Here is a 17,197-nt window from a genome sequence, read left to right on the forward strand (position 1 = left end):
GGGTCATTCACCGGGCTGGGCTAGAGTACTGGCTCTGCAAGCCAAGCTAGGCCTAGGAGTATTAGAACCAGGAAAGCAGAAGAGGGTCTTGAGTTCTCAGCATGCTGGGATGGTACCCAATTTGATTGGTTCCAGCTAGGTCAGAGATTGTAAGTTTAGCTATAGAGGGTGAGCTTCTTGGGAACTCAGTAGGCTTCATGGCAACAGGTTGGCCTGAAAATAGGATAGTGTGGAGGGAAAGGGAGGTTGCTAAAAATCACCACTATGGGCTGGTCTCTGTGGGGCTTGATCCCAGCTTGGCATTGGGTAATAGAGATGGCACCAGAGGGCGTGGTCTGGGAGACTCATGCAGCTTGCAGTGAAAGGAAGACGCTGGAGTGAGAGTCCTGATCACTGAAGAGGGAGGTCTGGGACCCAGGCATTGTGAGTACATATTAGAATGAGTCCATGGGGAAGGTGAAGGCAGGTGGGGCCCTTGGGCCATCAGTATGCTTGGCTTATGGGCAAGCTGCTTGACCACAACCTGTGACTGTGACCTTACTCCCATTCTGAGGAGGTGCAGGAGGGCAGTGGTCTTGGTCACAGATGAGTCTTGGCTAGTTTGGAGCAGCCTGGCCACCAGCCTATACTGGAAAGTGAAGGAGACTCTGCCCTCTTGAACCATGCCCACACATCTAGGCTTAGACCAGGTACCGCCACTATTCCATAAGCCAGTGTCATCAGTGAACCAGAATCTTGGCCCCTCTGCACAGGTCCCACAGTCCCAACTGCAGCAGCTATCAAACAACCTGGGCACTATACCTCATTGGTGGGATTCCCAGGACTTTTCATCTCCTTGAATCCCACTACCTGGTCTAGGGTAAAGCAGACTGCACAGTATCTCAGCCTGGCAAGAGCATCAAATCCTATCCTAATACTGTCAGAATATATCCAGGCCTAGCTTGGGTCATAAAACCCACACACAAGCCAGCCTTTTAAATAAGCCTGCCCTCTGCCCTCTTGTGCTATCGTCACATTTCCCAGTCCATCTGAGACCAAGCAGCCTGGGAACTAGCCCCAACTGGTAAGTGATAAAGACACTGTGCTCACACTCCCAAGCCTAGCTTGGGTCACTTACCTTGTCTGCCATGCCACGCTCCCAACCCCAGCGGGGGTCAAGATGAATTTCTCCCAGCCAAGACTTAGAAGTAATCAAGATCCTGTGCTCCCAACACATCCTTCCCTGACAGGCGTAGCTAGCTTCACACAGTTTGGACAGCAGCCCAGCTTGGTAAGTTCCTAAGAACCTTGCCAGCCTGGGCTATCCTCCTAGTCCTTCTCCCAAGCACAGTGTGCATCATCCCAGCCTGGTTAGAGCTCAGAATCCTACAGGTATATCCTACAAATACTTCTCGGGCAAGCGTGAGATGCACAGCCTTCAGCCCAGCATGCTGAGTAACCTAAACCACTGCACTGCTGGGATGTGCCCACCATCCCTGGCCCCTCTAGAGATGAGGGAATCCAAACCTTGCTTTCCTGAACCAACTTCACACTCATGGGTATAGAGCTCTCTCTGGCAGCTCTGCCACCAGCCAAGAGGAGCTTGTGACCTGGAATGTTGCCTTCCCGTAAAAGATTGTCATGGGCAAAACATCACAGTCACCATGGGCTCACTGCTCCAGCTCAGTCATGTGACTTGTCATAGCCCCACAATTATGAAATTCCAAGGCTTCGCTCAGGGAGGGGAGCCTGCATATAAGATGAGCCTGTTAGTGATCCTTACTTTTTCCCTTCTTGCTATCCCCGCACTTCTGGGTATTCCCGAGCCCACACTTCATGCCACCACCATCCTACCCTGGGGATTGATCAAGAGCAGATTCTCTCACAGCATCCTGATAATCTTTAGTTTTTCCAACACAGGCTTTCTCCGTGTAGCCTCGGCTGTCCTGGAACTCTGTAGACCAGCCTGGCCTCGAACTCAGAGATCTGCCTGCCTCTGCCTCTGAAGTGCTAGGATTACAGGCATGCTCCGTCCATCACTGCCCAGCTACAATCTTAAAACTACTTAGAGTTAAGATACCTCACTCACAGACACAGCTGTGGCCAAGCAGATGCCCAAAAGCCCAGCATAGTGAGGGTACAAGAGCCCCACTTGTCTTCACCATCCTACGAGGTCCCATGCCAATAGTGGATCACACAGCCTGAGCAGTAGATCTCGTTTACGGGAAATCAAGATTCCAGGTCCAGCAGCTCCCCTACATTCTCAGGCCAACTTCTGGTGATGCACATTGCTCGCCATCTCAGCTTGATGAGTCTTCTAGATAACTTGTCTCCTAGTGGCGTCTCTAATGCCAAGGCCCAGCTACACTTAAGCAGTCCAAACACTGAGCCAGACTGGCAAGTGTTCAGGACCCTGGTCTGCAGGCTGAGCAGTTGTGACAAAGCCTGCTGAGAACCTCGCCTGCTGTGGCCAGGCTCACACTCCCTGGCCTAGCTGGGATCAGTCATTTGAGCGGCACCCCAGCCTGATAAGAGCTCAAGATCTTATCCTGCCCATGTGGTACGAAGACACACAGGCCTACCTTGGGTTATACAGCCTGCACTCTAGCTAGGGGAGTGAGCCTGACCTATGCACTTCCTGGACATCCCCACCCTCCCAGCCATAGAAGGGCTGAAGAAGCCTGATGGCTAGCCTACCCTGCCGAGGGAGAGAGACCCTGCCATCATGGCCCACCCTTACGTTCTTTGGCCTAGCCTTGGTTACACAGCCGTCCCGCCAGCCAGTCTCATGAGTAACCAAGACTACCACACTGATACCACAGGGCCAGGCTCAGTTGCCTTGGCACTGGCACTGGGCCTCACTGGTGAAATCCCAAGAGCCTCACCTTCCCTGGGGGGAGGGTGGGTCAATCAGTGTGCGTACTATTGCAGCCGGTGAGCTAAAACAAAACAAAACAAAGCAAAAAAGCCACCCCCCCGAAAACAGCAACAACAACAACAACAAACCTGCCATTACAACCCTACAGAGCTAGCTTAGGGCATGCTAGACACAAGAAAGTCTATGAATGAATAAAAAAATGAGCCCTCTTGTCAGGCTCAATTAAGGTCAGAAGCCTTGGAACTATGCTGGACTGGTCAATGAGACACTGCTCTCCCTTCATCCTCTCGCTCCTGAGCATAGCTGGCATCACTGCACTTGCCCACCATCCCAGCCTTGTGATCAACCCTAAACCTTGCGCATCTGTATCATTGCCACACTCCTATACCCAGCTGGTGTGTCAAGATGCATTTTGCTCAGACCAGACTGGACAGTCTTCTAGACCCTGCACTCCCCAAACAGCTTTACAAGCCAGGCCAAGCAGGTGTAATGAAAGTTGGTACAGGAGCCCAGCTTGGCAAGTTACCAAACCTTGCATGACTGAGCTATCCTCCCAGTCTCTCTTGTACCTGGCCTCAATTAGAGTGTGCATCACCCCCACCTCATAGGCACTCAAAAACCAACAAGTGTCATACTGATACTTGTCCACAGTCCCAGCCCCGTCTCCTTGGTGAGGGATCAAGACCCCCCCACACACACCAGTCTCACATTCCCAGGCATAGTCCCATTCCAAGAGCTCCCAGAGCAGCCAAGACTCTTTTGTGACTGGATCCCTACTTTCCTGCATCCATTTACAGTGGCAGTGAGTTCACCACCACATTCTCACAGGACACTATCCTAACCAGGGAAATGATCCTGACTCTCCCCCTTCCCAACAATTACCACAGGCCTACCTGGGGTTAAAAAGCTACTGGCCATGCTTAATTTGTGCCTTTGCCATTCCCACAGTTCCCTTATAACCATCTCCAAGGCGTAGCAGCTTGCCCATCAACCAGGCATAGTGATTGCCCAAGAATTGTGCCTGCCTTCACCTTCCACAAGGTCCTCCACCAAATTTGGGTCACATAGACCAAGTATTAGGACTCCCTGTTCAGTGATCAAAGTCCCCACTCTATTGCCATCCTAACATAGCAGGCCCAGATCTAGTGAAGCACATCACTTAGCAGTGCAGGCAGGTGAGTCCCTCAGGCTCCCAGGCTCCTGCCCACTGGTGTTGTCTCTATTGCTCATTTCCCAATTGGGGATCAAGCAACCCAGACACCAAGATGGATGAGTTTTCAGGACCCTGATTGCCCCAACAATACCCTTGTTTCCAGGCCTAGATGTAACAAAGCCTGCTGAGTTCCCAAGAACCTTGCCTGCCATAGCCAGGCAGGCTCATAGTCCCTGGCCTACCTGGGGTCAATCAGATTGTGAATTGTCCTAACCTGCTGGAAATTCAATATATATATCACTGATGTAGGACTAATATAACCAGGCTTAACTTGGGTTTTAAAACCTGCACTCAGCCAGGCGTGGTGGTACATACCTTTAATCTCAGCACTCAGGGAGGGAGAGGCAGGTGGATCGCTGTGAGTTCGAGGCCAGCCTGGTCTACAGAGAGAGTCCAGGACATCCAGGGCTACACAGAGAATCCTTGTCTTGGGAAAACAAAGCAAAACAACAAACAAAAATAAAAAGAGATGGCCTCAATGAAACCTGCACTCTAGCCCAACATGGTAACTGACCCTGACCTGTGCACTTCCAGGACCTCACTATAGTCCCAGGGATATAATGGCTGAACCCTGCCTACTAGACTATACTGCTGAGGGAAGAAACCCTGCTCTATACACTAGCTCATTTTCTTAGGCCTAGCCTTAGTTAAACAATTTCCCCACAAACCAGCCTCATGAGTGATGAAAAATTATGTCCTTCCACAGAGCACCACTTTCCCAGGTCCACCTGCTATCAGTCAACTTGAGCACTAGCCCTTACTGATGAGATCCCAAGAACCTCATCTGTTAGAGGATGTGCCTTACTTAGCTTGTATCATAAACTTTGGATACTATCTCTGCCTTCTGGGGTTGGAGTTCAAGACAGGGTTTCACTGTGTAATGGCTCTGGCTGTGCTGGACTCACTTTGTAGAAGAGGCTGACCTCAAACTCATGAAGGTCCTCCTCCCCAGGGCTCGGATTAAAGGTGTGCACCACCTTGCCCGACCTATGGAAGCCTTTCGATGGACCCTGAACCTTGACCATCTCCATCATTGACAGAATCCTGTGCCCAGCTGGGGTCAAGATGCATGAGTACAAGACTAGACTGCTTTGTCTTCAAGACCCTGTACTCACAAATCATTTCTACAATGCTAGGCTTAGCTGCTGCCACACAGTTTGCCCAGCAGTCTGCCTTGATGACTTTCCAAGAACGTCAGATCCATGAGCCAACCTGTTTGTCCCCAGCCTAGGTGGGTTTGATAAAAATGTGTCCCATGGCAGCCTAGTGAGAGCTCAAGATCCCATAGTCCTGCTGTTAGAACATCCCCAGGCCTGGCTTGGATCATGCAACCTACACAAGTCAACCTCCTGAGTGACACAGAACACTCAAATGAGTTCAAGCAACCCAGGTACCAAGCCCAGAGTTGTAAGCAATCAAGACTCTGCCCTCACATACCATCCTGACAACCCCAAGCCTGTCTTGGGTCATTTGACCACCATCCTAACCTTATGGCCAGTGCTGAACCTTGCCCATCTAGCCCAATCACCACATTCCTACCCTAGCATGGGGCAAGACGAATTTGTATCACACCTGGCTGGGGAGTTATTACTTTTCACTGACAAAGCCTAGTCAGTGTCACAAGGTTTGAACAGCAGCACAGCTTGGTGAGTTCACAAGAACATCCTTGCCTGCCTGCAGCCTTATACCATTCCCTGGAGTACCTGGATATAATAGGAATGTGTACCATCACAGCCTGGTGAGCGCTCAAAATCCCACAGATGTTATCCTAATGTTTTCTGCCATGGCTTGAAAAGCACAGCCTGTACTCCAGCCCAGCCTGACGAGGGACCCAGACCCTTGCAGTGCTATGACAGCCCCATAGTGACAGCCCCGTGTGGTGAGGTGTCAGGACTCTGCTTTCCTGAACCATCCTGACAGTTCCAGGGCCCAAGAGCCTGCCCTCATGTTCCATCGTCACACGCCTAGGCCTGGAATCAGGTATTGCAGTTATGCTACAAGCCAGTATCTTCAGTGATTCAGAATCTTATCCTCCTCACAGATACTCCATTCTTGGGTCCAGCAGCTGTCTGGCAACATGGGCACTACACCTCACTAGTGAAATCCAAAGAACTTCACCTCCTTGAGTTGCACTCCCTTGTCTAACTGGGGCAGCCAGATTGATCTCCATCCCAGCCTGATGAGAGCTCTAAATTCCATTCTGCTACTGTCAATATACTCTTGACCCCAGCACACTTACCATGTTTTTCAGACCATAAGATGCACTCTCCCCCCCAAAAAAAAGTGGAGGGAAAATTAGGGTGCACCTTATGGTCTGATTGCTGTTTTTACTGTTTTTCTTGTTTTACTGTTCTAAAAACTGGGTGTGTCTAATGGTCGGCTGTGTCTTATAGTCCGAAAGGTACAGTATGCTACCCTGTGTTCTCAGGCTCACATAAGATCAAGAAGCCTGGACACTATCTCAGACTGGTAAGTTATCAAGACCCTCCCCTCATACACCAGCCCCACACTCTCATACCTAGCTGGGATCGAGGTGCATGGACATCAGACCAAACTGGTAAGTGGCCAAGGCCCCAGGCCTAACTGGTGTTACAGTTTGCACAGCAGTGCATCATGGGGAGCTCCCAAGAACCCTGCCTTCCTATCTTCCAAGTCCCTGGTCTACCTGGGCCCAGTCAGAATGTGGGAGATCAAAATCCCACAGGTGTTACAGTAATACTTTTAGACCTAGCTTGAGACACTTAGCTTGCACACCAGCCCAACTGGCGAGTGACACAGGCTAATACACTGTTAGGACATCCCTACAGTTCTAGGACCAACAGGCCTAGACAACAGGTCCTCTTAAACTGTCCTCAGAGTCCCAGGCATAAGCCCATTCCATTGCTCCTTGAGCAGCCAAGACTCCTTTGTGACACAGACCCTCCCTGCCCTCTTGCACCAACCTAGAACTGTTAGTGAGCCCCACCTTTGCACTCCATGCCATTCCTGAGGTTCCAGGTCCACCTGTGGTCAAGCTATGAGCTCAACAGTTTTACTGTGGTGTGTGATAAAAGCAGTAAGATACTCTCGCAGTATCTTAACCCAGATCCTTGCCCGCTGGTGCCATCTACTGCCAAATGCCCAACTGTGGTCATGCAGGCTGGGCAATAACCCAGTTGAGTGTTCAAGCCTAGCTATTATCACAAAGCCTACTGAGTTTCCAATAACTTATCCGTCATTAGCCAGACACATTCCCAGCCCTGCTTGTGTCACACTGCCTGTGCACCCAATCCAGTCTTATGAGTAATCTAGACCCCTGCCTCTCATGTCAACTTACACTCCAAGGCCCAGCTAGGGTCAAGCAGCCTGCATATCAGCCCTGCCTTGTGAGTAGCCCAGACTACCATGCCCATAGCCCCAGGCTTAGGTGAGGGTCAAGCAGCTTGGGCCAGCACAACCTGGTGAGTGACCAAGACTCCACCCTCACACACCATCTTTATTCTCCCAGAACTCTCTTGGGCCCCTCATTTCACCCACCAGCCCAGCCTGGTAAGTGTCTCAGAACCTGGCTTTTCCACACCATCATCGTATACTCTCAGGCTTAGCTTGAGGTCACAAAGACCAAAGCCTGCACAGAGAATAGGACATGTATATCAGACATACATAATTATATGACTTATACATATGACTTACTTTTTAAAAGAACCTATTTTGTGCAATGAATATCCTCTGAACATTGGGAAAATAGAACACAAGAGAAAGAGCTGTGAGGCACTCTGGGGTGGAAGGTTCTTCGCTTTGGTGTGTTCTGCAGAGCACACATGACGTGCTCAAAATAAGTGTCCCTAGGTTACAGAAACCGACTACTCCTGAACAAAATGCTCACTTTTAACACTCAAGAAACTATTAACACTGGCCTTTCACTATGTTGGAATCCTCAGGGCCTGCTGTGCTAAGGTTGCTGAGTTCCAGTGGAGACATACTGTCCTGGCTGTCTGGTGTTCTTATGCTGCCTGATAAGAAATTTACTGTGGACCTGTTTCTCTGCCCTACTTGGCTGATATGTTCCCAGGATATGGATGCTGATATTGAAGGCTGGAGTAGATGAGATGGGTTGGGGAAAGGATGGTTGGAGAAGATCTTTGTGATCCGTTGGGGATGGGGCCAGAGAGGACAGGGGGAGAACAGCAGGTGTTCTGCTCCAGAGCAAGGGGTGAGACTGAGGAAACCAGATCTGAAGGAGCAGAAGGAGCAGTGAAAGCAGCAGCCAGCCTCCCTGCTTCTCAGGCAGGAGTGGCCCTTGCATTAGGTCCTTCTACACAGAACAGCAACAGAAAAACTACGTAGAGTTATACATTTTTGTTGCAGTGTTAGAGTTCAAACGCAAGCCCTCTCAATCATGCCAGGCTAACTCTCTCTGCCACTGAGCTGAGTGATGTCATTGAAATTAACTGGACACAAGTTCCTGTATTGTATGTGTTTCTTTAACAGTGGCCTAACGGGCTCTCTATATAGGGATTTGTGGGGAAGATTGGGAGTGCAGCTAAGCGTGTGCTAGTTACTGGATTCTAGCCCAGCACTAAGAAAAACAGAGAGACAGACAGGCAGACAGACAGACAAACAGACATATGGAAAGACAGAAAGAAAGACACACAAATGAACAAGCAGGCAGATAAACAGATGGACGGATGAACAAACAGATGGACAGACAGACAGACAGACGGACATCGGACAGATGGACTCAGACACTGGAGGGCGTTCTAATGAGTTCTCAGTTTTGAAGGCTGGACTCCATGTTGTGTCTGCATTTTGGATAGTGATCACCACTAGGCAATACTCTGAAGAAGATTCGAAAACAAATGTTGGGCCAGTGAGAAAAACTGAATGGGTAAAAGTGCTAGTAGCACATGGTAGAGAGAGAGAACAGATTCGCGTGGGGACACCAGGACTCACTAGCAAGTACGTATGCCGTCAAGGCAAGCTTTCTACCCTCATTGGGTTTGGAGGCCAAGATAAAACTCGGCTCAAGTCCAACTTGTGGCAAAATGTGTCCTATAGACACCGTTCAGCTGTAAGCAGACCCTTTGCCACGCCTCACTCTTTTTCCGCCACAGCAAGCCCCGCCCACAGCAGTTAAGCTAGAGCCAATGGGTACCATAGAGACTAAGCATTCTTATCGTCAAATAATCTAGAATGTCACTGCCTAGAGAATTCTAAACAGCTAATAACTACTACACTAGAAAGCGTTGAAGCCTCTGTGGACTCCCACATCTCGTGCCTTCTGCAGAGTTCCAGCCATGTCATGTCAGAAATACTACTTTGATCTTGACTATTACGGTGTGAGCTTCTATGAAGAAGAAGTAACAACTGAACACCAGCAAGGGAGGGCAGATAACTATACTGAAGAAATCATGTGCATCATGGAGGACCTTAGACACCTGAATGCTGTGGTTGACCACAACTACAACCGTGAACAGAGGAATCATACCCATGGGAACCCCAATGAACTTGGCCAAGGAAACCAAGAGCGATCGGCTTTTCGGAAGCCAACCGAGTGTTGCCGAAAGCAGTTCAAGTTCACTCCTAAACAACTACTTGAACTAAACAGAGTTTTTCAAGAAACGCAATATCCTGATGCACTCAAGAGGTATGTATGTGAGCAGCCACTCTCTTTAGGGCTTCAGGCTCTGTTCCTCTTTCCTGCCTCTCCTTCTTTATTTTAATTGTGTCCTAAAGACCAAACCTAGAGCTCCAGTCACAGGCAAGTTCTGTATCACTGATCTACTCGATAACTTTTAAAATCCCTATTTCCCTGAGACAGAACATGAGCTGCCTAGCAGGCTGGCCTTAACCATACTCTAGCCCAGACAGTTTTTAACCTGGCAATCCTCCTGCCTCAGGTTCCTCAGCAGCTGAAATTTCAGTTGTGCCCTGCTGGTCTGGGCTTTCTTCCCTAGTAATCCTGATAGTGCAGGACCTTCACTTACTATTGTAGTGGGAATGGGCAGGATTCCTTGTTGGGACCAAAATTCAAGTTTTCATGTGGCTTTGTGTAAACCAGGGCCCAAAAGCGATCATTGGTTGCTTGCTTGGTTTGGTTTAACTTTAGAATAATCCTAAAACACAAATACATAACATTCATGGTCTAAACAATGTTTTAAATTCAGAATTCAGCATCATGAATTATTTTTAAATTGTTTTGGGAAATCAGAAACATCCTTGTGCTGCCAGACTGAAATCCTGTGTCCCCTTTAAATAATTGCCATTTCCTCCCCTGGTCCCCAACTACCACTATCCTAAATTTTCATCCTCCAAATCTGACTTATTTGTACATTTTATATAAGAGAAGACTTAAAGAGATGTTTGCTCATGCTTATGGCAGAAGTTCTGCTTTTCCAATGCCAAATCATGTTCTAAAGACACTTCTTCATACTGTGTGTCTTCTTTTCTCACCATCGGTGGAAGGAAATGTGGTTGGGTTGCTATGCATAATTAGATAAAATAACTTAAGTATTTATTTTGTGTACCTGTATGTATATGGGCAGTGTGAATGGAGGACAGTGAACAAAGTGAGAGGGCCAGACTCTCTCCTACAATATGTGTTGTGGGGACCAAGCTCAGCTAGCTAGGCTTGGGCAGCAAGGGTCTTTGCCCACTGAGCGATCTCATCATCCTGAAAAAAACCCCCTTCCAACTTAGGGTTTCACTCTTTTGGAGTATATACCCAGAGTCGGAATTGGTGGATTCCATAATTTGATGTCCACAGTTTAAAGAACCACCTGCCTTCCTCTACGGCAGTACAATTTGATATCACATCTTAAAGAGTATGATTTCCTAGTGTTTCCAGGGCCTTGCGAAGGCTTGTTATTTTCTGGATGTTGTTAATAGCCACCCTTCTGGATGTGAGGCAGCAGCACTAGACTTTTTATTTGTAGGTTTTAAAAAGTTATATGTGACTATAAGCACCTTCTCTTGTGTGTAAGACCATCATAACCTATCTTCCTGGGTCAAACTTTTCCTTAAGTCTTTATTTATTAGAGAGGGAACATAGATATGATTTGGTGTATATGTGAAGTTCAGAGACAATTTATGGCAGTCTGTTCTCTCCTTCCACCTTGTGGGTTCTGGGGCTAGAACTCAGGTACTCAGGTTTGTTAGCAAATGCCTTTAACCACTGAACCATCTTGCCAGTCCCATCTCTTTAACTCTTTTGACTGTTTAAAAATATGTCTGTGTTGGGGGTAACTCACTTGCAAATATTTTGTCTGAATTGTTGCCTTTTTATCTTGATCATTTTCTTTTATATAATAATTTCCAATTAGATATATTTTATATGTATTGCCTGTATCAGGACCCTGAATTTGCACATAAAATTTCATCAAAATCATCTTCAGAACAATGAAGTACCTTCATGCATCTGCAATGATACAACATAGCTATAGAAAATTTGTGCCAGTCACTGAGGTTGGTGGTACAGCCCTTTAATCTGAGATACACAGGAGCCTAAAGCAGGAAGGTGCAAGTTCCATGTCAGCCTGCCTGGAGAAAAAGTCTAAGTTCTGCCTATGAAATTCGATGAGACACAACCTCAAAATAGACTATACAAAGGGCTGTGATACAGCCCCTACCTAGCATGTCCAAGATCCCGTGTTCAATCCTCAGTACCATCAAACATGCATACGTTCCCTAGCATGTATTTAGACATTGTTGTTCTTTATTAATAATAACATTAACAAGTTCTCATATTGTAGAGATATAAAAAAATCTTTTAATTTGTGAGAAATTTAAATTACCTTTAAACTATACTCTTTTTAAGAATTACAAAAAAGTATACTTGAGGAGATGTTTTAAAACATGCACAGAACGAACCAGAGAGATGGCTCAGTACTTAAGAGCACTGGGTGCTCTTCCAAAGGACCTTAGTTCAATTCCTAGCATGCACATGGCGTCTAAAACCATCTATAACTCCAGTCCCCAGGGGAATCTGATACTTCTGGCCTCTATGGGCACCAAGCTTGCAAGTGGCACACACATACACACACACTAACTAAAAATTTTAAAAATAAATTTAAAGCATGCACAGACAATATAGATCATGCTTAATTTTACCCCCATGCCAAATATTAAAACTTGATGCTTTTTCTCCACAGGAAAGAACTTGCAGAGCTCATCAATGTAGATGAATGCGCCGTGAAGGTCAGTCTATGACAAAAGTAGAGGCAGGTACTCTATCTCAAAGTTGTTTCAAGGCATGCACAGTCTTGTTCTAAGCACTGTGAAGTTGCTTTACTTTTGCTTATCTGCTTTTAACCCAGCAAATAAGGTTTGAACTAAGATGTATTTGGGGATGGAAATTGGGAAAGGTATATTAGGGGAAAACGCCAACTAGAATTTCTTCCTTCCTTTCTTTCTTTCTTTCTTTCTTTTTTTGTTTTTTTGGTTTTTGTTTTGTTTTGTTTTTTTGTTTTTTGGGTTTTTTTTTTTTTGCTTTGGTTTTGTTTTGGTTTTTTTCAAGACAGAGTTTCTCTGTGTTATCTTGACTGTCCTGAACTCACTTTGTAGACGAAGCTGACCTGGAACTCAAAGAGATCCACCTGCCTCTGCCTCCCGAGTGCTGGAATTACAGGTGTGCACCACCACACCCAGCCAGCTAGAGTTCCTTTCCTGTTACTGAACAAAACATAATTTTCTAAGTGAAAAAGGGAACAAAAACCATTCTGCTCCTCCTATTCTCTTTGCGAAGGGAATTGCGTTTCTGTTCATGTATGGCTAATGAAGGTATACATATGCACATATATCAGCCATAGCACATGGGCATGCTCCAAAATTAGTATTCACCTGCTTATGACAACAGTGTCCTTCAGGAGTACTTCTCTGCAGAGTCATGCTAGAACTCCAAGTGACCTTGTAAATGTTCAAATGGCTACAGGGAGAAACAGGGTTACAAGAGAGGGCTCAATTCCACTACGTAGCTAAAAAGACAAGCAGGTGCACTTACCCAAAGGAAGCAATTAATACATATATTCTGTGAGTGGCAGAGCTAGAACGCTGGAGCTGCCCATGCCCTTTGGAGCCTAGAAGATTGTGAGTCAGATGCTGAACATTCAGCTATAGGATTTGAATTTCCAGTGATGTACCCTGTTTTGCTTTCATGTGATCATTCGTTTGCTCTGCCCCACAGCTTCTCTGTGCTCTCCTTTTTTTGGAATAAGAATGTTTAAGTAGGTAACTTGGTTTTTTTTTAATTTCACAGGAGCTCACAGTTAAGATACTTGGACTTTAAAGCATTGGAATTTTTAAAACTGTGGTACTTTTAAAATTGTACTGTATTTTGCATTATGACATTCACCATGAGACTTTGGGGACAGGGGATGGATGGAATGTGATGGCTGAAAGTAATCTGCTTGTATGTCAAGTTGACAAAGAGTGGATTGTGATGTTTGGGTTTCAACTGTTGGCTTGACACAACCTAAAATTATCTGGAAAGAGAATCTTCGTGAGGAAATATGTAGATCAAGTCAGCTTGTGAGATGTCTGTGGGAGTTGTCTTGATTGATAGTTACTGCAAAAGGACTCAGCCAGTTGGAGTCAGCACCATTTCTTGATGCAGCAGCACTGTCCTGTAGAGAGTAGAGAATGCTAGCTAAACTGTAGCGAGCAACCTTGTGTCCATGTATTTCTCTCTATGCTCTTAAATGCGGGTGAGGTGTTTTCGCTCTCAGCTTTGACTCTTCCAGGCTACAACCTGGAACTGTAAGTCAAATAAACCCCTTTGCCATAAGTTGCTTTTTCTCAGGGTATTTTATCCCAGCCACAGAAATGAAGCTAGAACACTGTTGATTTGTTTTTGTTGGTTTCTGGTGGTGATGGGATGGAAACCAGGAATTCACATGATCTAAGTACATTCTTGACCCTGAGTAATACTTGCAGCTTTGTAAAGGATGCCAGTAATGATAAGCTTGATTCTTCTTCTGGAAAGGAGAGAATCTCAGTAACATGTGAAGTTGAAAGATGTGTTTTTCCATCATAACACTAACCACTTACTACGCTAGACCAATGTTTTTGTTGCTCTGGTTTCAGGTTTGGTTCAACAATCGGAGAGTCAAACATAGGAAAGAGCAGAGGGCATTATTGCGCAAGATCAACCTACTTAATAAACAGAACCGCTTTTCTTTGAAGATTTTGAAGGAAACCAAGAAAGTCATTGTTCTGCAGGAGCCACTTAGGAATAAGCTTTTGTCCTGTCGGCCACCTGATGGCCACCCAAATTAGCAGTGACAACATTATCTCTTTATATAAATTAGCAATAAAGACTCAAATTCTCCAAACAGTTGCTTCAATTGCCCTTCCTCACAGAAAATAATACATTTTCACACAATTTAATTCAGAAAACAAACTAGAAGGAAAGCTCCAGCAAAGAGAAATTGCCTTAGTCACTGTTCCATTGTTGTGAGGAGACACCGTGACCATGGCAATTCTTATCAAAGAAACCATTTAACTGGGGACTTGCTTATAGTTTCAAAGCCTTAATCCATTATCATCGTAGTGGGGAGCACAGTGGCAGGCAGGCCTGCACTGGAGCAGTAGCTGAAACATCCTGCTCCATAGGCAGAGAGGGAGAGAATGGTACTGGCAAGGGTTTTTGAAACGTCAAGGCCACCACCCCTTTCTCCCAGTGACACACTCTCTCCAACAAAGCCACACCTCCCAATCCTCCTAATTCTTCTCAAATAATACCATCCCCTGATGACTAAGCATTCAAATATCTGAGCCTATGGGGTTCATTCTTACTCAAGCCTCCATAGGGAGCTGCTCCTAAAACCTTTGAGTCGGCGTGTACCGCTTCGTCACTCTTCAGCAGTGTTGTAGACGCCTAGCCCTACTATACCTGAGACTAGGACGTCAGTGACTTAGCCTGCTGGGCACCCAATCCACTTCATGTTAGGGCATAGTAATGTCAGGAGAACGAGGCCGTGGAAGTAGCCATGAAAGTGGAAGTAATGCTATGGGCCTAAGAACAATACACTAAACATAAAACTCTACAACCCCCCAGAGGTACCTAGTGGACAGAAGAAAATATGGGCTTGGGATTCGGTGCTTGGGGAGGAGCAAAGGAGGTGGGAAGAGCTAGCTGCTAGCCCACGGTGCCCTCTAGAAGGGGAAAGAGCCTAGAGCGGAAGCAGGGAGGGTAGATGAGTGCCCTGGCCCGCCTTAAGCAGCTGCCACAGGAAGCTGATCACAAGTGGGCTGGAGAAGATTCTGCAGCTAAACACTGTGTTAGTTACTAGATCTCAGGGAGGACAAAGTAGGTGAGACCCCTGCAATGCCCTTCCCGCAACTGCGATGGGCAACTCCAGATGAGTGCAAGCTGTAGATAAGATTGGAAGAAAAGTACGTGTAAGCTCCATCTAATAGCGGATTTAAGGTCCACCATATCCAGGGAGCTAAACATGGTTCCCAGTGACCACATTTGCTGCTGCCGCTGTCAGTATAGCAATGCATCTTTTCAGAATTAGATAATATTTGAGACTCCCCTTACAGCTAGGAAAGACCTTCAAGGATCCTCAAGGGAAGACATAAGAAGCAGGGGCGAGGCAGAGAATGATTTCCCCAAATTAAGAGATTTGTTGAGGGCCAGGCAGTGGTGGCGCTTGTCTCTAATCCCAGCACTTGAGAGGCAGAGACAGGTGGATCTCTTAGTTTGAGACCAGCCTGGTATACAGAGAGAGTTCCAGGATAACCAGAGCTACACAGAGAAACTCAGTCTTGAAAAACCAGAGAGAGAGAGAGAGAGAGAGAGAGAGAGAGAGAGAGAGAGAGAGAGAGAGAGAGAGACAGAGACAGAGAGACAGACAGACACACACACACACACACACACACACACACACACACACACAGAGAGAGAGAGAGAGAGAGAGAGAGAGAGAGAGAGAGAGAGAGAGAGAGAGAGAGAGAGAGAGAGTTGCTGACAATGTTTCCATCAAAAAAGGAGCCAGGTAGAGCCAGGCTGTGGCTGCTAATTAGGACTTCATAGGAAGGAGAGCAAGTATATATGATGCTGATGCTGATAGGTGGAGGGTACTGTTAGTGGTGCTTAGACTAGGGCCAGAAAGAAAGAGTTCTTCACTCAGGCAATAATGGTGGTGAGTTGGTGTGCTGACTCTGTGTGATAGAGAAGAGCAGGACTGAGAGACTTGGCAAGGGCTGGGCTTGGAGTTGCAGGACAAAGCTGTCCAACCACAAAAGGAAGTTGCTCCTCCTTGAAGAAGAAGCACGTAACACTAAGTTCACAAACTCCAACACACTGAAGACCCTTGGGAATGGCCTCCTCTTCCTCCTCATCCAGGATTTTCAATGTACCCCTAGAATTCTACACCTGAATTGTGGGACTTTTCTGGCGATTCGCTGAATGCTTGTTTTCAACTACTTTGTTTGGCTTTGCAGTGCTGGCTATTTGCCAGTACCATCCTGAAAGTCACTAGAGCCTGCTTGTCAGGCCTACCCCTGTCTGGGTTCCCAGTTCTGCCCTCCTGCTTTGAGGCAAAGACCTGTGTGCAATTCCAGCACAACTCTGTCTTCCTTCTCTAAGCATTGGATAAGCAAGAGCTGAGGTGCACATATTAGGCTTCTTCCCAGGGGAATATGGTAGGGGCTGCTAGGAGCAATGTGACTCAGCACAGATGATCAATCTGGCTCCAATGCCCCAACCTACCTGGCTCCAATGCTCCATTTTACCTGGCTTCAGTGCTCCGTCCTACCTGGCTCCAATGCTCCATCTTATCTGGCTCCAATGCTCCATCCTACCTGGCTCCAGTGCTCCATCCTACCTGGCTCCAGTGCTCCATCCTACCTGGCTCCAGTGCTCCATCCTACCTGGCTCCAGTGCTCCATCCTACCTGGCTCCAGTGCTCCCACTGCTGCTAGCACATGTGGAGGTCTTCTTGGAGGGTGATTAGGATCAGAAATCATTCTCTCCCTGCCAGCTTAGAGTAGCCCAGCTAGAGGAATTTTTTTTTCATGTACATCTGTCCAGGCATGCACTGCCAGCCCACCTTTTAATTCTTTGTATTTTTTGTAGCTTCACTGATGCATTAGGCACACTTGAAGAGAACTGGACGTTTAAACACCTCTCCTAACCTGCTCTTCTG

At 46.8% G+C, this 17,197-nt stretch overlaps 1 protein-coding gene across 1 annotated transcript; it reads left to right on the plus strand.

The window, feature by feature from the left end:
• Positions 1-9,283: 9,283 nt before the first annotated feature.
• Positions 9,284-14,321, plus strand: LOC311601970 (uncharacterized protein; the record flags this gene model as incomplete). Its single annotated transcript, XM_084789717.1, has 3 exons — positions 9,284-9,696; positions 12,200-12,245; positions 14,130-14,321. The coding sequence occupies exons 1-3, from the start codon at positions 9,347-9,349 to the stop codon at positions 14,319-14,321; spliced, it is 588 nt and encodes a 195-aa protein (XP_084645843.1). The 5' UTR covers positions 9,284-9,346.
• Between the last annotated feature and the right edge of the window lie 2,876 nt (positions 14,322-17,197).

This window comes from Acomys minous, assembly GCF_964271855.1.
Source record: "Acomys minous genome assembly, chromosome: 7".
NCBI lineage: Eukaryota > Metazoa > Chordata > Mammalia > Rodentia > Muridae > Acomys > Acomys minous.